The sequence below is a fragment of the Spermophilus citellus genome (genome assembly GCF_964194105.1).
Source record: "Spermophilus citellus genome assembly, chromosome: 5".
Lineage (NCBI taxonomy): Eukaryota > Metazoa > Chordata > Mammalia > Rodentia > Sciuridae > Spermophilus > Spermophilus citellus.
Window position 1 is genome coordinate 138,962,098 of NC_138186.1, and position 26,234 is coordinate 138,988,331.

General features: G+C 34.2%; 1 protein-coding gene across 2 annotated transcripts in view; it reads left to right on the forward strand.

Moving 5' to 3' along the window:
* The window catches only part of ENPP1 (ectonucleotide pyrophosphatase/phosphodiesterase 1), a 66,965-nt gene that overhangs the window by 35,306 nt on the left and 5,425 nt on the right, over nt 1-26,234 (forward strand). Inside the window, exons 6-24 of one of the 2 annotated variants that reach the window (XM_081296324.1) lie at nt 1,321-1,418; nt 3,472-3,551; nt 3,679-3,798; nt 5,211-5,320; nt 6,504-6,569; nt 7,069-7,141; nt 9,879-9,987; nt 11,248-11,379; nt 13,479-13,510; nt 14,347-14,474; nt 15,503-15,572; nt 16,329-16,416; nt 17,488-17,657; nt 18,533-18,584; nt 20,254-20,408; nt 21,835-21,964; nt 22,920-23,000; nt 24,184-24,316; nt 25,892-26,054. In XM_081296324.1, coding sequence (XP_081152450.1) covers nt 1,321-1,418; nt 3,472-3,551; nt 3,679-3,798; nt 5,211-5,320; nt 6,504-6,569; nt 7,069-7,141; nt 9,879-9,987; nt 11,248-11,379; nt 13,479-13,510; nt 14,347-14,474; nt 15,503-15,572; nt 16,329-16,416; nt 17,488-17,657; nt 18,533-18,584; nt 20,254-20,408; nt 21,835-21,964; nt 22,920-23,000; nt 24,184-24,316; nt 25,892-26,054 — 1,990 coding nt within the window. Of the gene's footprint in view, nt 1-1,320; nt 1,419-3,471; nt 3,552-3,678; nt 3,799-5,210; nt 5,321-6,503; nt 6,570-7,068; nt 7,142-9,878; nt 9,988-11,247; nt 11,380-13,478; nt 13,511-14,346; nt 14,475-15,502; nt 15,573-16,328; nt 16,417-17,487; nt 17,658-18,532; nt 18,585-20,253; nt 20,409-21,834; nt 21,965-22,919; nt 23,001-24,183; nt 24,317-25,891; nt 26,055-26,234 lie in introns of those variants that run through there. The other variant, XM_081296325.1, reaches the window with a different exon arrangement.

Sequence of the window (26,234 nt, forward strand, 5' to 3'; positions counted from 1 at the left end):
CCTAAGCTGTCTTTTAATGGGTGTACTAGCAAGTTTTGACTCTTCTAAGCATTGATCATTTTTATTGAATCATTTAGTGGAGAATATAACTTTTCCTTTCTTTATTAACATGATCATAATTTAGAGCACATTTTATTCTTCTGGAAATTATTATACCAGTATATTTACCTGGGACCACTAAGCTGCTTTTGTGTTTTCTGTTTGTTGAGTAAAAATAGTTTTGTACAAATAAGGACCATTGTCTATATCTGCAACTAACTGCAGTCTCCCAAGGGTGCTTAGTATTACAAATATGAGTTAATAGAAATTATATGAGAAAGTTCTCCTTTTTACAGTGTTGCTTTTATATTTGGGTGTGAGAGTAGGAGGGGAGGAGCTAGGGTTGATAAAGGTAAGACAAAGTAAATTTGCTCTCAAATTTTAAATTACTGAGTGAACCTTCTGTGGAAGACCTTTTCACAGTTATCCAGTGGTCTACAACTCCCCTATCATTTACCAAGAGTCATTAGAAGCAAAGAAGCAAAGTTTCTCAACCATGTCTATTTTCAGATAGTCATGCAGCTATCATTCACAGCTGTTCTCTTGCTGTGTACATTGTCATATGTATGTTTGTGTGGGTTTTTTTTTTCTCTTTCTTTGGATTTCTATACCATGCACATTGACTATGTTTGTGTGTGTGTGTGTGTGTGTGTGTGTGTGTGTGTGTGTAACTTCATTGATCATTCCTAGCTTTGAATCTTTGAATCATTTCTTTATTGCTTAAATATTTGAATGTAATAAAGATCTCGCAAACTTCTGTATTAGCTATTTATATTTTTAAATAGATGAAGTTTAAAAACTAAATACATTTATGCTGTATGAGGTACAATCTTTTAGATTCAACAAGAGAACATTGGAAAGTAGTCATTCAGAAAAAAATAATGAAAACAAAAACATAATTTAGGTAATGTTGTTTATTAACACTTATTCTCCTGAATATCATAGAAATGCTGTTATATTTTAATAGTCTTTGGTCTAGCTTTGGGGATGGCAGGAACCGTGAATAGTGTTCCTTGTATGGTAGATTAAGTAGTATGAGTGCTTAATAAGTACTATGTGATGACGGATACACAGGAGGCAATGGTAAAGCATGAGTGTGAATATAAGTACATGGAAAATGTCCTTTATGAGTGTGCTTGCTAACTTGTTAGTTTATTTATGATTATATACCAACTGCAGTGAAAAATCTTCACTGGACCTGTGCTGGGAAGGGGAAAATCTTCATTGGATGTGTCTTTTTTCTGCTCTTTTAACACTGTTTTTCCTTTCTCATAAACCCAGGTTTGATTCACCTCCTACCCTCTTATTTTCTTTGGATGGATTCAGGGCAGAATATTTACACACTTGGGGTGGACTTCTTCCTGTTATTAGCAAACTAAGTAAGTAGTTTCAGGTTTGATGACTGGGTTGTCACAATTTTGGTGAGATAAACTAGAGAAGCAGTCTTTTTTGGAAAAGTACTGGCAGACCTAACTATTCTACCAGACTTCTCCATTGCAGAGAGCCTGAACCTGGTGATAAGGCTCCAGCCTTTAATAGTGTGATCACTCTAAAGCTACCTTTTAAATACTTCTAAAATGATTCAGTTATGTTAGGATTGTAACCCATTTTTATACACATTTACTCTTTTTTTATTATTATTATTTTGAGACAGGGTCTCACTAAGTTGCTGAGGCTGGCTTTTCCTCCTGCCTCAGTCTGCCCAGCTGCTGGGATTACCAGCATGCACCACCATGCCTGGTCACATTTACATTTTCTTAGAATTTTGCATTCTTTTTGTGGAAACATTCCTTCTTATTTTATGACTATTCCATTTTAAAAATAGAATTTTAAAACTACAGTTTTTTTAACAGTAGAAGTAGTTTTTATTATAATTATCATTATTTTTGTTATGACTCTAAAACATTCCTTTCTTTTTTATTTGTTCTTTGTAGTTATACATGACAGTAGAGTATATTTTGACATATTTATACAAAATGATATGATACTACTAATATAGACTTGAAGTACTTATCCTGTATTATCGTTTGAATTGAATCCTTTCAATTTTTAAAAAAAATCTCAGTTGAGCCCTTAGTTGAATGATTATTCTGCAGGTCACTGATGAAATGGTAGAATGGTCTTTTCCTGATATTGATGCCCCAATTTTAAACTCACATTAGTAACCAGCAATATGGATACCAAAAATCAGTTGTATTAGCATTATAGAAAAAGGAAGATAATCACATATGAATATTAAAACTGTAGAAGTTACTGGTTATTGGTGCTCAGTAATTATGTAGCTGTCATGTAAATACAGCAATTTTAATGTTCTGCTGGCATTCTAATATGTTTTTTTCCCATAATTGAGTATACAAGGTTGTTTTAAACATTACAGTTACTCTCAGTAAAGGCCAAATTATGTCTTACTACATGCCAAAATGAGTTTTGTAGATTTTTAGAATTTCAGTTTTTAATTTCCACCTGGAGGAAAAGAATTTTTTTTTTTTTATCTTGAGTAAAAAACATTTGGTGTAAAAAGTTTTTAGCTTTATATGGACAAGATTGTGTTCTTACCAGTAGGCCCATGGATTTTGAAGCTTTTTGTCTCTATCACACCAGCAAGACATCCTGATTTCAAAATTAAGGAGCTATAGGTACTCATATATGCAATTTTCAAGAAATCAATACACAATGAGCCCAAGCCCTAGTACTGGCCAATTGGAGTATGCAGCCTGCAGTTCCTAAATGTTAGCAAGGCAGTGAGTGATGCAGACACCTGGCAATCTGAGGAACATTATCAGGCAATGCAGTATTGAAACACTGGAATCATTAGGTAGAAGTTCCTTCCTTAATAATAGAGGCAGCAGAAGAAGAGTGGGACACCAGGGAAAAATGAGTAGGCCATCCATCAGAGCAGTCTGACTTCCTTGCTTTCTCTGACTTGAAGCCAAATGACACCTTTTGTTTTTAAGCAGTCCAGTTCATCCAGGGGTGGTTGGTTCTGAATCTGTAGCACAGTACCCTGACACCCCAACTACTATTTCACCCTTATTCTAATTTGTAGATTTTGTTGCCAGTGCAGCTTTTTTTGTTCATTCCCTATTATAATTTAGGTGTTTGACTACTAAGTCCGAGCAAATATCTTGCAAGCATCATGTTATTCCAACTTGTCTGTCTTGAACTTTATGTTACTGTTAAGTATGGCATAACTACTTAATTGACTTAATTATTTTGTTTACCATGTTTCTGATTAAGAGGAAAAAACACATCTTTAACATTGAATTTATATCCCAAGTGTTACTTTATAATTCATCCTGAATTTTAATCTGGTTATAAATCCATTCTAATTATTTTACTTGATTTAAAGATACTGCTGTCGTATCAAAGCTAAATGAGATAAGTAGATTGTCAGATGTATTTAATAATGATGTTTATTTTTTCCCCTCCTAGAAAACTGTGGAACGTATACCAAAAACTTGAGACCAGTGTATCCAACAAAAACTTTTCCCAATCACTACAGCATTGTCACAGTAAGCTTTACATTTCAACTTTTTTTCAACTCTGCATTCCCTTATTTAAAGGGAATAAGTTATATTTTGCATAAAAAAGTAACTTGTTTTGCAATGCGTGACAGAATCCATGTTTTATCTTTTGTAGGGACTTTATCCAGAATCCCATGGCGTAATTGACAATAAAATGTATGATCCCAAAATGAATGCTTCCTTTTCACTTAAAAGTAAAGAGAAGTTTAATCCTGAGTGGTACAAAGGAGAGCCAGTGAGTTCTTTGTTTTAGTTGCTAAAATAGTTTATTATTCTCGTTTATTTCAATTAGAGTAAAACAACCACATTCCTTGAAGTTTTTAATACCCTATTTCATTTACTGTGTCTGTGGTCATCTTTTCATAAATGGAGATGAATGCTGGTAATCTTAAATGCAACTTGTATGATTGTACAAATTGAGAGTCTTTTATTTAAAGATGGATTTGGATTGTGCTGAGCCATTTTTCCTTTCTCTTTTCTTTCATATAGTAGTATCATCTAGCAGTGATGTTTTTTAAAATTAATTATTATTTTAGTTGTACATTCATATGGGGCACACAATGTGCTGATTTGATACATGTATAGAATATGTAGTGATCAAATCAGGGTAGTTAATATTTTCATCTTTTAAACATTTAAAAAACAGTTTTTAATTAACACACAGAAATACTAAAATATGGAAACATTAATTACTCTGACTTGATCAGTACATATTGTAAACATGTATTGAAATACTACACTATACCTCATAAACATATGCAATTATTACAGGGAGATATATATATATATATATTATATGGTGCAGGGGATCCAACCCAGTGCTTCATGCATGCTAGGCAAGTGCTCTACCACTGAGCCACAACCCCAAAACCCAGGGTAATATTTTTGATCTGTACAAAGCTATTTTTTTTTTTTTGAGACACGCAAGCTCTGGCTTTATTTGCATGTATAAATAACTTAGTAGGTTCTTTCTGATTGTAATTTAGAAATGTTCTCCTTTTTACTTTTAAAAAATTGTCATAATAATGAAAAATGGTCTCTCTGGATAATCTTGATGTTCCTCTTAGAAGGAGAAAGAGCACAGTATTTAATTTTGTAGGTCATGAATTAAAATGTTAGCTCTGATGTTTAAAGCTATGTGACTTTGGGTAAGTCATTCTTCCTGTGCCTTGATGTTCTCTATCTATACTGTAGGTAACAGGATTAACTACCTCAAGGTTACTGTGAAGATCATGCAAATTAATAATGTAGGAGGCTTATAGGAATCCTATTCATGTATATTATTGGCAGTAATAAGTACTTAATAAATATTGGTTACATAAGGAAAAATGTCAACAAGTTAAAGACAGGTATATTGATGAATTTTTCTTCTTTCCAGATAAACCTACTAATTAGGGATAGAGCTCTAAATGTTAAAGGAATTGCCAGCTGCCTTATGTCCATCTTTTAAATCTCTATTTAAATTTCCATTTGCTGCTGTTTAAAAGTCATATTATGTGATTACTGTAATCTAATTGCTGGAGCTTACTGACCTTTAAAACAAGATAGCTCTTGAGAAGGATACCGTAGTGTTGCAGGAACACACTCTCCTTCCTGAAAGATGAATGTTCACACGATTTCCTAACTTTCCTTCATTTTCTTCCCCAGATTTGGATCACAGCTAAGTATCAAGGCCTCAAGTCTGGCACATTATTTTGGCCAGGATCAGATGTGACAATTAAAGGAATTTACCCAGATATCTACAAAGTATATAATGGGTATGTGTAAACGAACTTTTTCTAGGACCTTGCAAGACAGAACATCTTATTTTTTCTCTCATCCCCTCCTCCCCCTTCTCCCTCTCTCTAATGGAATCCTAAGCCCTAGCATTTGAGTGGTGTGTGCAGACCTGAAGAATGGAGACACTAAACATTTTAACTCTAGGAAGCAAAAGAACTTGGAAATAGAAAAGGCAGATGCATTAAAGAATACATTGGTAGGAATGACTCCCTGATGTTCAAAAATATTATTTAAAAGAAAATATTCATGATATCTCTGAATTTCCCTTTCTAAATTACTTCAATAAATATGCTTTCCAGTGTAAGAATCTGATTAGGATAACTTCCTCATGATATCCAAAATCCACAATATATTCAGAAAAGGCAAAAAAAAAAAAAATAAGGGAAGATTCTTGGCTGATTTTTATTGAAAAGTCAATACAGGATATTTGGAGCTGAGATGGAGGATAGGGCAAACAGAAAAGATCATAAATCCCAAGCAAAAATGGCATAGCAGTTTCTTTCGTAATATTGCTATGTATTCTTCAGGACTCACCTGGGCACAGTGTAGTGTCTTTCCTTGACCTTGTTATTTGCCAATGTTTCCATCCCATAAATGAAATGGAGATGGCGAGTAAGATTGGATGTGCCATGTACTGTACGAGCATGGGGAAATTCATGGTCTCTGGCTTCTCAAGCTCTATTCTTGGGGTTGGGCAAGCACCCTGATGGAGCTCTGTCAACAAAGCCCTGTACCCAGAGGAAGGCATAATTAACTCTGCTAAAGAGATGTTGCCTGGAGAATTGTTATTTGCTTATCAGATGCCTTAATCCAAATTGTACTAAGTGTCATCTATGGCTGAGCTCTGCCTGAGGTGTCCTTTGTAGACTGTATTAATGCATTGATATCTGTGCAGTAAACAATACCTGTTTCCAGATACATGAATAATACCCTCCCGTAGAGGAGGAGAAGCAAATTTTTAAACCAAATTACCACTTTTGTTTATATAAAAGCTCAATTTTAGTCCTTCATTGGAAAAAATTGAAGTTTTCGATCAAAAGCTTTCTGTAACTTCAAACACAATAAATGCTTGGCCTTGTTTTAGTATTCCTTAATGCTATTTTATTTTAAATCCACACATTTCTCACAGATTTGTTTTGTTGTGTTCTTCCTTAATTTTAGTTCCATTCCATTTGAAGAAAGAATTTTAGCTGTTCTTCAGTGGCTACAGCTTCCTAGAGATGAAAGGTATGTAGAAAGTTAATTTCTATTATAAATACTCCTTTGGCCAGTTGTGGTGGCAACATCTGTAATCCCAGCTGCTCAGGAGGCTTAGAGGATTTGAGAGTTCAAAACCAGCCTTAGCAAAAGCAAGGCACTAAGCAACTCATTGAGACCCTATCTCTAAATAAATATAAAATAGGGCTGAGGATGTGGCTTAGTGGTTGAGTATCCCTGAGTTCAACCCTTGGAACCTTAAATAAATAAATAAATACTCCTTTGTATAATAGAAGTTACATACTTATTAAAAATAGACTACAGTAAAATCGGGCTATTGGCTTTAATGTTTTAGATCCAAATTAACTCTTTAATGAACTATTATAGTCACATTTTGTTTGTTAGTAAGTTTAGAAACATTACCTCAGTGTTGTAGAATTTTTAATCACTATCAATTGTTGAAATATTCTTTCCATTCTGTTTTTCAATGTGTTCGTAAAATATTACATTTTGATATTGTTTGATTTAGACCACACTTTTACACTCTGTATTTAGAAGAACCAGATTCTTCAGGTCATTCATATGGACCAGTCAGCAGTGAAGTAAGTACATTTTTATCAGTGATTACACCATTAAACCTAGTCTCATTTAACCAAACTTTTGAAGCAGAATTCTAGATCATTCCCTAAGACCCTATGATTTCTGGAAAAAGTAAGTAGTATCATTCATAATTTTACTAAACCAAAGAGTACGCTTTCAACAAAATAAGAGTTGGGAAAATTGTTCTGCTTGTATTTTCTTCAGTGCAAAATTGAACTGATGAATTAAATTCTGTATTTTTTATTCCAAAGCCTTTATTTACTTCATATCCTTCTCTCTTGGCCTAAAAGCTAAGTGCTTTTTAAGAATTTTATAAGCAGGCAAAATTCCAAATTTTCATGAAAATATAGGGCAACAGGTTAAAAAGGAGAAGCTTCCTCTGAACTCTTCTTCTTAGGAGATCTGTCCCTAGCTGCTGAGACCATCAGGCTTAAAACAGAGCTTGAATACTGAAGGATGGAAAAGGTTTATCAAATGTATAGAGATATTCACATAATCATCTTTTATTTAATGGTTGCCAGGAAACTAAAGAGACCAGCGCATGGACTAATGCTTGTAGTGTGACTCTTTGACCTGACCTCCTTTCAGGAACTTAGCCAGCTCCTGTCTATGTTTGTCATCTATACAGTGCTTTAAAACACTTCTTGCTTTCAGAGTTCATGTGGCCACACCATTTTTTATATCTTGGAGCACAGAAAGTGTTAGCATAGAAAAATGATTTGAGTTTCTTTGCATCTCTAAATCGACTTTCGTTATGATTTATCTGTGACCTAAGCTATAAAGACAAAGGAAAAGTAAGAATCTGGGGGAATTATTGGTTACAAAAAAAGGAAAAAGAGGTATTGCCAGGATCCTTTATTTCAGAATCCCAGTTTACTTACCTTTGCCTCCTGTGATTCCATGGGATAAGAAACTATAAACACACTTTTCTTTAATAGCTTTGGTTTCCCCAACAAATTTATATCAGTTCCTTTACCCAGGTCGCACAGGTTGGATAGTTAGCAAACCTTAAGGACTTTCATGATAGGGTCTCAATGAAAGCCTGTCCTGACATGTTCATTATGATTCTGTTTTTGAGGGCACTACTGGGTCTCAATGCTTACTTCTGTAACAGTAGAGGAAGAAAGAAAGAAAAGACAATGTCCACTTTTCTCACTTGACTCTAGAACATCTGCCTAAACTACTTTCCCTTAGTTTTACTGACCCTGCATTTGTCCTAAATTTGCCCCTCTTAGTGAGTAGGTACTACTGCTTAGATTGCTTTTCATGTCATATAAAAGAGAATGAAATGGAGGGGAAGATGATCTCATGCAGGTCTGTTTCCATCCTTTGTATTCGTTCCATCAAATTCCATCCTGGTAGCCCCACTGTAGTTTATAATCCCACTGTGCCCTCCTTTGAGTCTGTTCTATAGTTCAGCAGAATTGCTTTTTCCTACAGGTGGGGTAAGGAAGATGAGTGCCCATCTATGTGGCCATGTCATATTTGGCCTAAGGGAAATAGTTCTTGTAACTCTTTCTACAATTTGAAAAACTAACCAGGGGGTCAGTGTGCTTTTTTTAACTCCTTTACTATGGTCCACTGGCACTTAAGACCCATGTCTAGATCTTTGACTATAAAATACTTTGATTCGTTTTGTGATTGTTTGTCCAGTTAGGTAAGTTTTAGAGTTGGTGCTGCTCTGATTACTAATAATTTTGCACAGTACAAGCTTTCCTGATGTATCTTCCTTCAAGGTTGAGCCTGTTGCCCTTCAAATCTTATTTATTAATTTGTTGATTCTGTTAAACTCTATTTATTACTGGCATCTCAATATCTACTTTATCTTAATACTTAAAAATTCCAGTTTATGTTGTTTGGAATACACATATTTGCCTATATATAGATTTTCCATAAGAAAATACATTCTATTTATATATATAAAATATAGGCAAGAGCTTTACCCCACTGAAGTACAATGCTAGCCCCTGGATGTCTTTGAAAGGCTTGGAAGAACATGTCTCATATTAAAGTGAAATATACTGACTATAAATGAAGATTAAACTGATTCGATATATTACAAAACTCTACAAGAACTTTCCTCACATGCTTTTACAAAGAGAGAGGAAAAGAACAATGCCAGAAAGTGAAATGCCGAGAACCTTTGCCATTCTGTATCCTTAAAATATTCATATGTAATATGTATGCAGTTTGTATGGAGATAAGTAACTTTTTTAACTTGTAAGTTCCAAGTTAAAAAATTTAAATGCATAAGAAGCATATCATGAATAATTTTAACACTTTTGAAAATTAGAAAATCTTTTACTTAAACAGTAACCATTTAAATGATCAGAAAGTACATGAAGAAACTGTAAAAAAATGAAGTAGTAATTAAGAATACAGTGGTTTCTTGCCAAACACTAGATTTGAGCTAGTATTAGTTTGACACTTGGGTCTCTTCTAAGTAGTAGCTCTTGAATCTCTAGGAGGTAAAATTAATCAGAACAGCTAACGTCATTCCCAAACTTGTAATTGAGCAAATGCAGAATTTGGACCTTCCCAGTGTTAACGATTAGCAGGTATTTACTGTTCTCCATTTCTTTGATCTTGACCTGTGCTAGTCTAACATGAACTAGTGTATCATAATTACACCCATTATTCTTTTTCTTTTCTTGGTGTTTTTTTTTTAATAGGGATAAATTTCTGTAGAAATAATCATTAGTAGGGAATGCTCATATGAGATTTGCTTCCCATCCTTAGGTCATCAAAGCCTTGCAGAGAGTCGACAACATGGTTGGCATGCTGATGGATGGTCTGAAAGGACTGAATTTGCATAGATGCCTGAACCTCATCCTTATTTCAGATCATGGTAATCTGAATTTGTATCATTTACTCCTCAGGTTAAATGGTATAAAAATCAAAGTGAATTTGATTAACTTTTATTTCATATTTCCTATGAATGTTATAGATCAAAATGTACTTTCTTATGGAAAGTCTTTAAGAAAAGATTACACTAATAATGATAGACACAGAATTCACAGAAATTTAAAAGCCTATAGGCTCCCATCAGCCAAAATACACTTGGCTTCTGATTTTGGAAAATCCTACACCAGGCTATTTGAAGAGTTGGAAAAAACTTTTTTTTTAAATTTTGTTAACTTTACAATTTTAGATTCAACTGGAACACATTATCATGTACATATTTAATTTTCTTTAGCATGAAATCTGACTTTAGAGGCAGTATATATTTTGATGACATAATTTCATAATAATGTAATGTTTTTGACATATTTGTGTATAGCTCTAGGACTAAATAATTTATGGTATAATGGCTCCTGTAATGGTTCTTGCTTACAATCCCAGCTACTGGGGAGGTTGAGGCAGAATGATCATAAGTTCCAGGCCAGCCTGGGCAACTTTGGGGGATCTTGTCTTAAATTAAAAAAATATATATGTAGAGGTATAAAGCTCAGTGCCATTAGGTTCAATCCCTAATACTACAAAAAAAGAAAATGGTGAGTATGCAAGAAAGGAAAAAGTGTATTCTTGGGGCTGGGGATGTGACTCAAGCAGTAGCGTGCTCGCCTGGCATGCATGGGGCGCTGAATTGGATCCTCAGCACCACATAAAAATAAAATAAAGATGTTGTGTCCACCGAAAACTAAAAAATAAATATTAAAAAATTCTCCCTCTTTTTTAAAAAAAGTGTGCTCTTTTTTGTTTTTGTTGTTTACTTCAGAAATAATTGTAGACAGCTATATTTATAAATAGTCCCAAGAAGTTCCATGCTAAAGAAACTTCAGTCCCACAGTGAGATTAAAATACTAGATGATTTTGGGCAAATAACTGTCTAAAACTGTGATAAGTCAGTGTTTTTTACTCACGTAATGACTTGGAAATAAAGAGATAAGAAGAAACATTAAACTAGTTTGGTGAAGGAAAGGGAAAATATTTTGAAAAAAGTGAACTGGAGGATTTAGCTGAATTTCTGTATTCTTGTCTATCAGATGTTGAACTGATAGGAGTGTCAAACTCAAATGTAATTCAATTCTGGAAGTAAAAGAAAGTTTTCTTTTATATTAAATTCATTATTAAAGTTAAAATATGTTTGGTGATTTCTTTCTCCTAGGCATGGAACAAGGCAGTTGTAAGAAGTATATATATCTGAATAAATATTTGGGGGATGTTAAAAATATTAAAGTTGTTTATGGACCTGCTGCTCGATTGAGACCCTCTGATGTCCCAGATAAATACTATTCATGTAAGTATGGTTAAGAATATATTACTCTAAATCATTATTTCTGTAAACCGAAGGGAATCAGTTAGTTTAATAATTAAATTTGCAGTACAGGTCTTTTCTACTTACAGAAATTTTATGAGACTAGATTTGAGGACACAAGTTCAACGTGTACCTACTTAATATTCATAGGCTAAGCATATTATTTGATTTTCTTAATACATTTCATATTGTGGTGTGTATTTTACTTGTACTAGGCTCAAGATTGTGATTAGAAAAAAGTTTAAAGGAAAAATTCAACTGCATTTGTTAGAATTTAGGTACTTAATGACACTTCATTAAAATAACTTACATCATTTTGGTATAATATGCTATTATGAGGAGGAATGCTGAGGGAGATGGTTAATTCTATAAGCAGTTGGTTGCAGTCCTTAGAAATTACATAAACCATTCCAAAAAGCAATGAGTCTTTAAAACAGGGAAGGAAAAGAAATTTCATATTCTCACTTGACCACATGTGAAATACAAAATACCAAGAAATTAAGTTGTTTATTCTTTTGTAAATCAAGCCAATTTTGTAACTATTTTTGCCTCTTGAATACCATCCTTGATAACTTTTGGATATGTATGGCGAATTTTATCCTTTTGATCTAATTAACTTTGAAATGGGAAGAGAAATGAGCTTTTCAGAGTTATTAGAATTAGGTTAGGTTTAGGCTCTATAAATAGATAGAATTCTGTGGATACTGTTGAATATTAATGAGGAAAAATAGATTTCACTACAGGAAAATGATTATGCAGATAAATTAACTCAGTGACACAGCACAGGTTCTTGTGCACAATGAAAAGTTTTAATTAATTTTTTTTTAATTTAGAAAAGTAAAGTACAATCAGCTTTTCATACCTGAGAATTCCATATCTGTGGATTTGACTAACTATGGATTGAAAAATTTGGAAAAAAAATTGTGGTTTTTTTTCCGAGCATGTATAGATTGTTTTGAAATTATTTTCTAAACAATATAGTACAACTACTAGTTAGATAGCATTTAGTTATTTTAGATATGATAAATAATCAAGAGATGATTTTAAAGCTGTAAGGGGTTGTGTGTAGGTTATGTGCGAATATTACTCCATTTTGCTAAAGAGACTTAAGCATCTCACTGAAGATTTAGGTAGCCATGGGGAACTCCTGAAACAAATCCCCTCAGATACTAAAGGAGAACTGCACGATTGTTATAAAAACCATACAGGCAACAGCAGTCCCCAGACATTGTTTTGGGAATTAGCTTTAGCCATACCTTATCTCAGGTAGATCCCCAAATTTCCCAAATTAAAACAAAAGCAATGTATCAATTCATTTCTATACATACAAAAATGTATATTTTTTTCTGAATAATTTTCTCAAACTTTACATGCAAAGAAGAAATGAAAGAATATTTAGGAAACTAAATGGTTATTGATGTATAGCACCAAATATACCTAATAAACCTAATGGGCTTATTGTGTAAATTTGTTTTTAAAACTTGCCCTCTCTTCTAAGTTTTCCTATGCCCCTCTTACTTGGAAATTCTACAATTATCATTGAATATTGAAAAATACAAAGTAAAGAATAACAGTTTCACACCATAAATCCCCCTAGTTAGCAACTCAATTTCCATCTCTAGAGACAACTACTGTAAAGTCTGGAATGTGTCTTCCTAAGTATTTGCTATATGTATATAAAACACATATTTTAATTTTTACACAGTAAAATCATACTAGATCTACATTGGTTGTAAATAAATAGGTAGATATTCAGATGAATAGGTAGATGAACAGGCTGATGAATAAATAAAAGGATGAATGGATTGGAATATAGATGAACAACATGGATGGATAGATGTTCTATAACTTGCCTTAGCAATATGACATGATATCATGGGTGCCATAATAGAGCAGTATCTAAGGATCTGTCTTAAATTCCTTTCAATGACTACTATACTGTGACTTAAATAAACCATTTGAAATCTGCTTTGGTATTTAAATATAGGGTTTGAAGCTGACATTCTGCATTTTTGTATTATTTTTTATTTGTAATTGTAGCATATCATCAACTGTTAATTCTTATGTTTGTTCCCTTTCAGTTAATTATGAAGGCATTGCCAGAAATCTTTCTGTGAGTACAATTATTCCATTTTATAGTTATTGTTAATTTTTGTACTGTATATTTAGAGAAAAGTTTCAGTATTTGTAATTGGGATTATGGGATTTGAATTTTGGGGTATATGGGCCAGCATGTAGAAGCTTATATTTAAGGATATGTCTCAATAATCTTATGTTTGAAAGTTTTCAAAAATTGTTTATTGGGATTTTAAACTTTTTATGAAGGTACCAGAAATAATTGAAGGGGAAAAAAAAAACAGAAAGCAAAACCTATTGCTGTACCAGCATAAAAGCTGTTAGCATTATGGATTATTTCTTTTTAGGTTTTTTTTTTTTTTTTTTTGTTATTGTTGTAAGGTTTGTTTCTGTGGTGCTAGGATTGAACCCAGGGCCTTGTTCCACTGAGATATACCCACAGTCCCCATCTTCTTTTTCAATGTTTATTTTTTAAAATAAGTTTTTGTCCTGGTGCTAACTTATTTATGCTACGTTTTCCACTTGCTCCATTTTATATCTTGAAGAAAATTCTTACAATTACTTATCAGATATTTGATATTAGGCTCACCAGTTGTAACTCCACTATAATCTAGTGACACAGTCCAAGAGCCCTGAGGCTTTTATGCATTAATAATTATGATAACCTATAAAAGTTTTAACTAGCTTACAATAGTCACACTGTAAATTATACAAATAGTAAGAGATATTATTTTTCTTTCTGTGACTTTTTAGGCAGATGGGTAAAATGTGTGGGAAAAAAATTCACATGAAGTTAGGAAGGAATTTCAATAGAAATTTGCACTTTGGATAATATGGAAATAATAGATTTTCCTTTGCTTTTTGCAAATTTAGTGCCGGGAACCAAACCAGCACTTCAAACCTTACCTGAAACAATTCTTACCCAAGCGTTTGCACTTTGCCAAAAATGACAGGATTGAACCCTTGACATTCTATTTGGATCCTCAGTGGCAACTTGCATTGTAAGTTCTGATCTCTTAGTAATTCAAGGTAACCATTGGGCACTTTCTATGTGAATACAATATGATTCTCTTTAACTCAGGATTTCTCAACCTTGGCCTATAAACATTTTGAGTTGGGTAATGTTTTATTGTGGGGAGCTGTCCTGTGCATTGTGGAATATTAGACAGGATCCCTGACTTCTACCTGCCAGATGAAAGTAGCACCGTTTCTCCAATTCTGACAACTAAAAATGTCTCCAGACATTGCCATAAATCCCCGGGGGACAGGAACTTTTGCTCAGGCCTCCCACATCCATATTGATAATTATTATTATCTATATTCACATTATCACTTGATATTTACCTCTCTTTTACAGATTACAGTTATATCTGACAATACTTCAAAGTCCAACAAGAAGTTGATATAAGCACTTTATTATTTGGGTGGTTAATATTGTTAATATCTCAAAACTTACTCACAATTTTGATGATTGCAAGAAACCAGTTGTGATACATACCCCTGTCAAATAAAAACTTAAGCGGTGGACCAGAATCCACTCAACCCAATGACACCATTTCTACTCTTACTAGAGAACTGTGTTTAGAAGAATATGAAAGAGGGGATGATCCATACCCTTATAGGAAGATTAATATTTAGTGTCTCTAAATGATGTATTCTAAACATTTCTTTATGTCACTGCATTTTTACAAATGACCTAACATAAGAAATTTTAATCAAGAGAAGGTAATTAAATTATCTGAAGTCACAACACAGCTGGCATAGTAGGATTCAAACCACATCTGTCTTGATGTTAGTGGCTGTTCACCTGTCTTTTTTTTTTTTTTTTTTTTGTCTATTTCATGGACAAATCAACTCTAAGTAATACAGTATAAATGAGAATAACCAAACATTTCAAGGCCAAGTGGTTTTATTTACTTTATGTTAGTTCAACAAAATAATTTCTTTTTCTTATGAAAATAATGTCATGACTTTCAGTTATGTTCCATGAATAGGCTTTACACTATTAATTCATATCTGTCAAAATTAGGAATCCCTCAGAAAGGAAATATTGTGGAAAAGGATTTCATGGCTCTGACAATGTATTTTCAAATATGCAAGTGAGTAAATCTTTTATACTTAAAAAATAACATTCAATCTGAAGAAAAACTGACAACAGAAAGTTTGAACCTTAAAAACACACTGGGATTATATGTCTTGAATGAGAATTAATGCAACATTTTCATAGAGCTATTTTTCTTCAGATATTCAAAAATTTTGTTAATATTTTATATTCTTGTCTCATGGACATATGACTTATATCTCCTAAATTTCTAATAATTATTTCACATGTATTTGTGTTTCATGAAATATATTGCCCCACAGTAAAAGAAAGCCAGTGATTTACTAGATGAAAAAGTATCACACTTAGGTTCTGAAAGATGATAGTATCTTATGTTTACCTAGTACTTCTATATTTCAAAATACACTTATTGTATTTATCTAATTTAATGCCTGCAGCACTGTGTGGGGTAGACAGGGTGAAGTTTATATCCTATTTCATAGGATATAAATGTCATAGGGTGCCAGGTGCTCCTGACATATGTTATAGAAATATTCAGCAAAATAGATTTCATTATCCATTCTATGTTGATTATCAAGTCAAGGATTATGGTAAAACTAAGAGAAATAGTCTTGGTATTCTTAGATTATATGTGCAACAAGTATTATATCCCACCAAGTCCAGTGGGCATGGTATTTTCCCCATGTCTTAACATGACCAGTTTATACATGTACCATGTGAATAATATGGATTTCTGACCAACCACATACATCACTGAACTGTACTGATAAGCTGACTTTTCTGGCTAATCCAGGCACTCTTTGTTGGCTATGGACCTGGATTCAAGCATGGCATTGAGGTTGACACTTTTGAAAATATCGAAGTCTATAACTTAATGTGTGGTAAGTGTGAATAGGTAGCTTCTTTCCTTCTGGAAACAGAGCTGGAGTATTATCAAAAGTAGGTCACATGGCGAGCCCCTGTGAGGGGAAGAGGATGAGGCAAGGCAGACACATCCATTCTGTTTCTTCTTCCTGACCCAGAAATGCTGATCAAATGTGCAGAGCATACATCTTATTACTTATCTTATTTTTTTCCCACCAGGCTGCACTTTGGGTTGCATGTTGCTAGGTCCTGGGTTTCACATACATGATTTTGTGTCAGTGTAGTGGTGGAAGCCAGGGAGGAGAGCGTTGGGAAGTGAAAAGTGGGCAAGACAGGTGGAACCTGTGGTAACAGTAATAGTTGAGTGGATGGCAATGTGGAGGGTGTAGCCATAAAGAACAATTCATTAAGTATATCCTTCGTTCAGTCTGTGGCTTCTGAATTAGTGCTTTTATGATGGAATGTTGGATTTTAAATATTATTTCAAGTTAAATATTATTACATTTACAAAACCTTAAACTGTCTTGAGGATAATTCTTTCAGTTGGGTGCCTGTAAAATTTAATGAGATAATATATCCTAAACACTTAAGGCAGGTCCTGGCATGTAGTAAGTGCTTTATGCATGTTCACTATTTTTATTATTAAAATCATGAGTCTTAGACTCAGGAATAGCTGGGTTTTGAATCCTTGATCTACTAAATTAATAGCCTTTGGGACTTGGGCAAAACACTTTGATTATTTATCTACCAAATGTGGATAGTAATTTTATTTGTTTATTTTGAAGATTAAGTAGAAAAATATATTAGCAAGCTATTGGCATATAATATGCATTCAACAGAGGATGACTATAGTTATTATACACCTTAAAATTCAGAGAATTTTACAGCAAAATAGAGCATAGGTAACAGTATTTCTATTAAAAATAGCACTAGTCATAAATAGTTCAAAACTCAAGAGAATTTTATAGTTTTAGTTACAGAGTAAAGGATTCATTTATACATATCTAACATACATATATCATAGTATAAGTCCACTCTTTGGTTTTGAAACTTCTAAGTAATTCTTTGCCATTCTTGGCATCTTGCAGATTTACTGAATTTGACCCCAGCTCCTAATAATGGAACTCATGGAAGTCTTAACCATCTTCTGAAGAATCCTGTTTATACTCCAAAGCATCCTAAAGAAGTGCACCCCCTGGTACAGTGTCCCTTCACCAGAACCCCCAGAGATAACCTTGGCTGCTCCTGTGACTCCTCGGTGGGTATTGCTGAAAAGCCCAGCCCACCAGGGAAGGGCTCCTGGCACCCTCTGCACAGCATGTGTTATAGAAATAGTCAGCAATGTAATTAAACTTATGAGTGAGAGGTAAACATTTATTTTTAAATCTAGGGACACATAAAGACCCATTTATGATTTAATTTTCCTCCTCCTAATTTGCATTTTCAGCTCTGTTTTTATCCATCCCATAGTGCTGTGATGAGTTGAGGACAAGTAGGGAGAGTTCTAGGGGAGCTCTTGAGCATCCTGAATCCTGGAATCTGGGCTGTTGTCCTTGCTATGATGTTTTAAGCACAAAGTAAACCCATTCCAATGTTCCTTCTCTAAAAACAGCCCAACCTATTACAAATGTAGGGGGAAAGTAACATTTTGGGTACAAAATGGGTAGATGATACTGCTTCGCTTTTACTCCTATCTTCATGGAAGCTGTAACTGCCTTAATAATTACTGTCAATCAACTATCTTTGTCATTGTTTTAAGAAGGTAAAAATACATGGTCATTATCAGCCACATTGATAACATTCATAAAGGTGGCAGTTGGAGGAGAAGTTTCTTTTGTGTTGTCCATTTTGTTTGATTTGATTTAGGTTTGAAGAAAGACAGTTGAGGAAGAGACCATAATTCTAAAGCAGATTTTATGTTATTATTTTCAATCACTAGTGTTGTGCTGACACTTTTGTCTTGCTGCCTCTGTTATTCCTCTTCCTTTGTCCCCCCATTAGAGAAAACTTTTCATGCAGAGGACTATGTTCATTTTATCTTTGTGTTGTGTTATTTAAGCTACAGAAGTTGTATGTTTATGAAATTTAAATATGTCTCTCAATCCTTAAAAAGAGTTTTCTAAACTTTTTTAGATTCTGCCAATTGTGGATTTCGAGATACAGTTTAATATGACCATGGCGGAAGGTAAGACACGTTAATTGCAGGCCTGGAGTATGAAAACAGGATTTTTATCAATAGTGTGAACCACAGAAAATTGGTTTGGGGGCATTATTTAAGACTATCCAATACAATAAAGGTAATGATGGAAAACCATTTGATGAAAACAGAGCTTTCTCTGCCTGACAGTCTACGCTATTAGTTACAATGAAAGAAAGGATATTTTATAGTGGAAATGGTGTATAACATATTTAGTGGAAGCTGAGTTTCTCTTTAGGGAAATTATGGAAGCGTTTTGAGGATTTTCCTAGGTTTAGAGTAGAGCCCCAGGTTTCCATTTAAAATACCTATTAAGTTTCTGTTTTGCATGGATCTTAATTCTAAGAGATTATAAATTGATTGATGGGTTGTTTTTTCACAACTTTTGAATGAAAATTAAGAACATGTAAGCAGGTGATAACATTTTTTCAGTTGTGATTTAGATGTTCAGAGTCAGATCTTTAAGTTACTTGGCTCACATTTTTTTTTTTCTTTTTGCCCTGCTGGAATAAAGAGGTAAATTCTGCATTAATCCTGACTTGAGCTTGTCTATATAAAATTGCTACTGTAAACATTGGACTTCACTGTTTCAGAGAACTCAGTTCATAGATGGCCAGATCCATTCCTCAGGAGCCTGAGGTGAGGCAGAACCGCATGGTGGAAATGTAAGGCAGAGGAAAACAGCTGGGAACAGAGCAGAGAGAGAGAGCTCTCTGCTATGAACAAAATATATACCCTAAAGGCACATCCCCAATGACTCACCTCCTCCAGCCACACACTGAACAAAATATATACCCCAAAGGCACACCCCCAATAACTCACCTCCTCCAGCCACACACTGCCTACATACAGTTATCACCCAGTTAATCCCTATTAAGGGATTCATGTGCTGATTAGGTTAGGGATCTCAAACCCAATCATTTCACCTCTAAACTTTCTTGCATTGTCTCATACATGAGCTTTTGGGGACAACTCATATCTAAACCATAACAGAATTAGAAACACCTTTTTATCCCCCAGGTGGTAAAGTATTGTGCTGAAGGATGACACCTTGAGCATTATGCAGATCTGAGTTTGAATATAAATTTAGGAACTGTCTGTATCGAAAAAGTATTTATTTCCTATAAGTTGTTGTTTCCTCATCTGTAAAATAAGTGTATAATGTTAATTTATAGGGAGATGTGAGAATTAACTAGTTGATGTAAAAGAGTTCTACAGAGCCCTTGACACTCAGAAAAAGGCAATAGAAAGTATCTATATTGTTATTGTTCCATTGGGTTTAGACTCAATTTCAGTTCTGAACCTTTGTGTTCCAAGTCTCCTTATATGCTTTCTGCAGTATGACATTAAAATAATGAAGATATTTTGAGTACTATAAGTCCTAATTAGCTGGAATGCCTAGCAATTTCATGTTTTATCCTTTAGTGATAATGCTGATAAACACATTGATCTTTATAGGCAAAAATTGAAGTGGACCACATTTTTCAAATGTTTATGTTTCTGCTCTATGTAATTAATTGTTGTTTTACAGTTAAAAATAATTTTTCAACATGCTTAAATAGAGGAAAGGGTTAGAAGGGTGTATCATCACATATCATCATATAATGTACACTGATTATATTTAAATGGTGATCTCATTTTTCTTCTATGACCCTAGAGGAGAATATCAACCTTGGCACTTTACCATATGGAAGACCCAGACTTCTTCAGAAGAAAAACAGTGTCTGTCTTCTTTATCAGCACCAGTTTGTGAGTGGATACAGCCATGACCTCCTCATGCCCCTCTGGACATCCTACACCGTCAACAGAAATGCAAGTATTTGTTCCCTCTTTTCACTATGTGTACCTATTTCAAGTTATTAAGCAAAACATTAAAAGCATAGTTTCTCACTGTTAATCTCTATTATGTTTTCCCAAATGAGGGTAATACTGAACAGGAAGTCACATAAATTAAATTTCAGTTCTAATTCTGCCACTAACAAGTTACATGACTTTGACATGCATTTAGAGCAGACCTCTGTGAAATAAGGTGTGTGCAGCACAGGATTCTCCTTTGCCTATCTCCTCCTGGTTTTGGTAGCTTATGATTCTGATTTATAATTTCATAAAATCAGTTTTACAGTTAGTCATAATTATTCATTTCTAAATACACAGCATATGGGCACAAGTGCTTCCCTCAACTGCCCACATCGTAGGGGGTCCTCATTGATGGGGAAGCCATGGAAGCTCAGTCCCTTTGCTACGTATGCCATCTGGAGGGGAAGATGCCAGCCACCTCTCCCTGTCCTACCAACACACAAGGAGCTGGGTGTAGAAAGGGGTGAGGGCAAATATCCCAGGAAAAGACCACCATTTCCCCTTAATCCAGCCCCTCACCCCAGTGCCATGGTGGAAAGAGAATGGTGATGGGGAGTCCTAGAAAGAGAGAGAACAGGGGAGGAGGTCCTACCTGGTATTAATTTTAAGCTAGACCCACCAGACTTTCAGAGACCAAGAGTGATTGGTCAGCTGTAGGATGCTCTTAAGAGATAGAAAAGGGATTTAAGAGTGCTTCATTGAGAAGAGCTGTTAGAGTTAATAAAAGTATCGCTACTCCGTAGGTAAGTAAGTACAAAGATAGGGCACTGGAGTACATATGATATATAGTATACAAACATATTTATGTGTTTATATAAAGTATCTTGAACTTCATTTTTTTTTAATTTTCAAAGACTGCCTTTAATCACTTTTTTTATATGACTTTCATAATATACAGCATGCATCCTGTTTTGTAGGCACCCTATCCTATCTATTGTTGTTTAGTACTGTAATTATGGAGGTTGTTGTTTCTGTTTGAACTTTTTAGTTTTGCGATGTCATTGAATCTGTGTGAATTCAGACATTGCTGTTCCTGAGGTTTCTCCCTTGCTGGCTCTCCCAACAAGTTTTGGCTGCATAGTTGGAAATGGAAGACCAACTCCAATCTCCAAAACTGTTTAGGTAAAAACACGATAAACAAAATGAGCAGAGCAGAATAGGAAGATATTTGCACATCTCTGACAGACAGTGTCCTTAACAACGTAAAGAATCTTTGTGTTTCAGTTAGAAAAAAGATGACTATACCAGGAGGAAAATGGAAAGTAGGGAAGGACGTGAACTGACAGGTAGCCAACTGCAGCTCACCTCTTACTATTTACCCAGGGATTTTCTTCTCTTCCTGTGCCCTGTACCTGATGGTTCTTTTCCTTTGGTTCTTCAGGACAGTTTCTCTACAGAAGACTTTTCCAACTGTCTCTTCAAGGACTTCCGGGTTTCTCTTAGTCCTGTCCACAAATGTTCCTTTTATAAAAACAACGCTAAACTGAGTTATGGGTTCCTTGCCCCACCACGTAAGTATCTTCCTCCTGCCCTTCCCTTTTCTTCTCTTGCTTTCTTTTGTCTTCTTGTTTATTAATTTTTCATACAGGGCTGGGGGTGTATGTAGCTCAGTGGTAGAGCACTTGTCCAGCATGCGCAAGGCCCTGGGTTTGATCCCCAGCAAATAAATAAACAAAATAAATAAATGGGTGGTAAGAAATCTTTCATACATGATAGGGAAATGGACCTTGGAAAGCGGCCTCAGGTTCTTAGGAAGGAGATATACCTGTATTGTTTGAAAATAAAGTGTGATTTGTCAAAGAATTAGGTAAAGGTGGAGCCTTCCAAATGCCTGCTTGTTCACTGCTGCAGAGCCCCCTCGGGAATGGACTTTTGAAGTGCCAAATTTGGTTTCTTTTTTAGAGACAACCTTAAAAGGTAAAAATCAGAAGACACCAGGTGCTCAAATACCCTCAGCATCCAGTCCAGTCCCCAGAATGTCTGTAGTCAGAACTTGGCTGTTGCCTTCTAGAGACCGGAGCCAAGCCTGCAGCTCACACAAGGCGGCCTTGTATAGCAGGTTGAGGCAGACAGCCCGCAAGACCGCCCATGGTGGTTTTTTCTGGGTAGTAGGTGTTGTTATGAATCAGTCTTTTTTTTTAATTTGATTATGAAAAAGTTTAAGGAAAGAAGATTGTAAATACAATTCACTTTAGTAGAAATAGGCATATGTTTACTCTGAGGCTCTTCTAGTAAGTTTTTGCTTTTTGGATAAATTCATCTTGAAAAGGGAAAAAATATAAAAACTTTTTTTTTTAAGGGACTTGACCAGATACATTACATTTCCCCTTTACTTGGTACCTGGGAAAGTTTTACAGGTTTAAGATGACACTTGGCTTATGTTTTTAAATGTCACCCCTAGGGGAAACTATAATTTCGAATGTTATTTGTGTAGGATGAAAAAGTTGTCCTTTTTTTCCCTTCTAGAATTAAATAAAGAGTCAATTCAAATATATTCTGAAGCTTTGCTAACTACTAATATAGTGCCAATGTACCAGAGTTTTCAAGGTAAAAAGCTTTATATTTTATAAATTCAGTACATAAAGGTATAGTCTGAATATAATAGGATTTATGGCCTAAATTAAATGAGTGAATATCAAATACATTCTTAAAGATTTATTTGATTTTGAGAATTATAGGACTCAAAAAATTAGAATTATGATATATTTTAATGACGATGCTGTTTTATGTTTATAAAAAGTATGTAAAAAAAAGATGGGGGATTTCCCCACCTTAGCCTAGAGCAGAGGTTTCTGGGGACCCTACCAAAAGATATGAGATTAGGCTGTGTTGGGTTTCATAAAGAATACTAAACTAAAAAAATCTTTTGGTGTCCTCAGAAATGATCAAATCTTCCTTAAAATAGAATCAGAGTCTTTTTTCCTTTTATGTAGTATTATCAACACATGTTATGGTGATATTTCAATTGATTTCACTCTTTTTTATCCCAACATGACACCTACATTACTCACAGAAGAATAGTGTTTACAATATACAGAGAAAGAAAGCAAGAAATTATAAGATAAACATTAATCATATGTACTACACTTAGGTTTTGCTTTCTTTTGTTTTCTTTCAGATTTTCTGACCTAGAAAATAAAAGTGCTTTAATCCTAATATAAAAAAGTATATAAAGTTTTTCGTAAAGTTATCTACCTAATACAGTCAACTAATACTTATATTAACTTTCAGTCTGATTCTCTCTTTAACTATTTGAAAGTTCTTGGTAATTGTTATTGTTTTTAAATGTACTTCATATCATCATTAGCCATTGTGGCTTGACTCCTGCAGAGTAAATATACATTCGTATTTTAACTGCTCTATAAAATATCAAAATATAGAGCATATATGGAGATTTTTACTCTAATTTAGATCTATAACACTTGTAAATATTTCAATATTTAAATAAATCTGAATAATTTACTTGGTGTTTGTAATGTTGTTATATTTAACCGTGACATATAATCAAAATGGTTCATTATAGTGCACACATGCAGGGATGCCCGAAATAGAATTGAATTCAGCTTTTGACCAAAGCCAAACAATGGATTTTGGAACTCACATTTAAGACTTAAGTCAAACTTGACTTTATCTCTAATTATAGCAAATCATTAATTTTGAATCATGATGTGAACTGATTTCACATGTGGCATACAATTTTTTTTAAACTATATCATCTGCCTTGTTTCAGTCATATGGCGCTACTTTCATGACACCCTCCTGCAAAGGTATGCTGAAGAAAGGAATGGCATCAACGTCGTCAGCGGTCCTGTGTTCGACTTTGATTTTGATGGAAATTATGATTCCACAGAGATTCTGAAGCAGTAAGAACATATTTTATTACCTTAAAAATAGCTGTCAGTGGAGACTACTGTCCTGTGGAGGTAACAGAACCCTTCCTCTCTAGTATAATTCACATCTACTCACAAGGCTCTTCTGGCTACACTGAAAGCTCATGAAATCTCTGATTAATTTGATGTTTTGCTCAGTGTTCAGCAAAATAGTTCTTAGATAAGAGAACTTATATTTTCCCCCCTTTTGATTCAAATCAGTAATTACTGGGCTCAATTTCAATGCTGAACTCAGTATTTAAGATCTCTGTGTAGTGAAATGTTAAGATACTATCTTAATACATAGACTTCCAGGCAGAAGATGAAGAACTGAATGGTGTGGCTGCAGATACCCTGAGGCCAGGAGTGTAAAACCATGGTGCCTCAAGTCTGGTGGCTTTGGGTTAAGGTCACAGCTTTTAGGCAACTCTGACTGGAGGGCAATGATAGAGCAGCTCCTTATGGTGCTGTTTTTATAAAATGAGATGGGAAAACATTTTAGTCTTTTTTTTTTTTTTTTCCATTTCCAGGGGTCAAATCCATGGCTTTGCCAGTGATCCCCAGCTAGCTAGTTATCTTTTTTTTTTAAAGAATAATTACAAGATTTGGGGGAGCAATTTTGCTTTCAAGATCACAAGACTGAAGACTCCACTGAGATATGGCCTCTTGGAAGAATTTTCCTACTCTCCCAGGCTGACTTAGGGGTTGCTATTTACCCATATTTATCTGGGATCATATCAGTCTGCAAAATTGCAATTTTGTTACTATATAACTTGATACATGAAAGTCCCACATAAGCAGCCTCAAAGCTCAGCAATAGAGAGGAAGAGACCTTCATAGCTTCCCACTCATAGTTTTCACCAGAGCCCTATGTTCTAATCTGTTTTATATATTATGATTCCATGTAATATCATATTGGAAAATAATCATCCCACTACCTTAAACTTTTAAAGATGCTGGAAAAAACCCCACAATTTTAAAACCAAAGGAAATATCAATCTCAGCACTGCAAAAAGAAAAAGAAATGGAAATAGGAGAATCATAATAAGTTAAAGATTTTGCTTCAAATATCTTAATAGGTTGCAATTTTTAAAAAATTAAGTTTCAAGGTAAGAAAGAAAATCCAGTTAAAACAAAAGAGAATGCATGACACCATGTCCTCTCTGAAGGAACTAGAATTAAAAAAAAAAAAAATTCCTCACCTGTTACCTCTGTGTCTTCTATTTGTTCATAACTTCAAGACCTATTGAGAACTGCCAGTAATCCTAAGAATCTTGTTGCTAGGTGTTCAAAAATATTTTTGTTTCCCTTAGCATCTCAGTTCAAGTGTCTTTAGGTAGAACTGAAAAAAATAATTTGAATTTCAATACAAAGTAATTATTTGGGTCTTCTAATTATTAGTTTCAATCAATAGAATATATTCAGACACTGTGATTACCTAACTTCTTATAAATAATTTAATTGAATTTTAGTTTTAAATGTGCTTTGTTAGAACATGTTTTATCAAAGTGCTCATTAAAAGGAAGATCATTATTTCCTTCTGAAAGTGAATACTGGCATATTTTACAGAAACATCAAAGTCATCCGTAATCAAGAAATTCTGATTCCAACTCACTTCTTCATTGTGCTAACCAGTTGTAAAAATAAATACCAGGATCCCTTGCAGTGTGAAAACTTAGATACCTTAGCTTTCATTTTGCCTCACAGGCCTGACAACAGCGAGAGCTGTGCAGTAAGTAGCCTTCATTAATCTCTTTTGCATATTGAATATCTAAACGTGTGTGTATGTTTGTATGCATGTCTTATATCAGACAACTGTGGAGAAAAACACAACTGTTTAAATATATGTGGACTTTGAAATTGTGTCTTGATCCTCTAAGATGACAGGTCTTTGAAGAAGTTCACGTTCTCT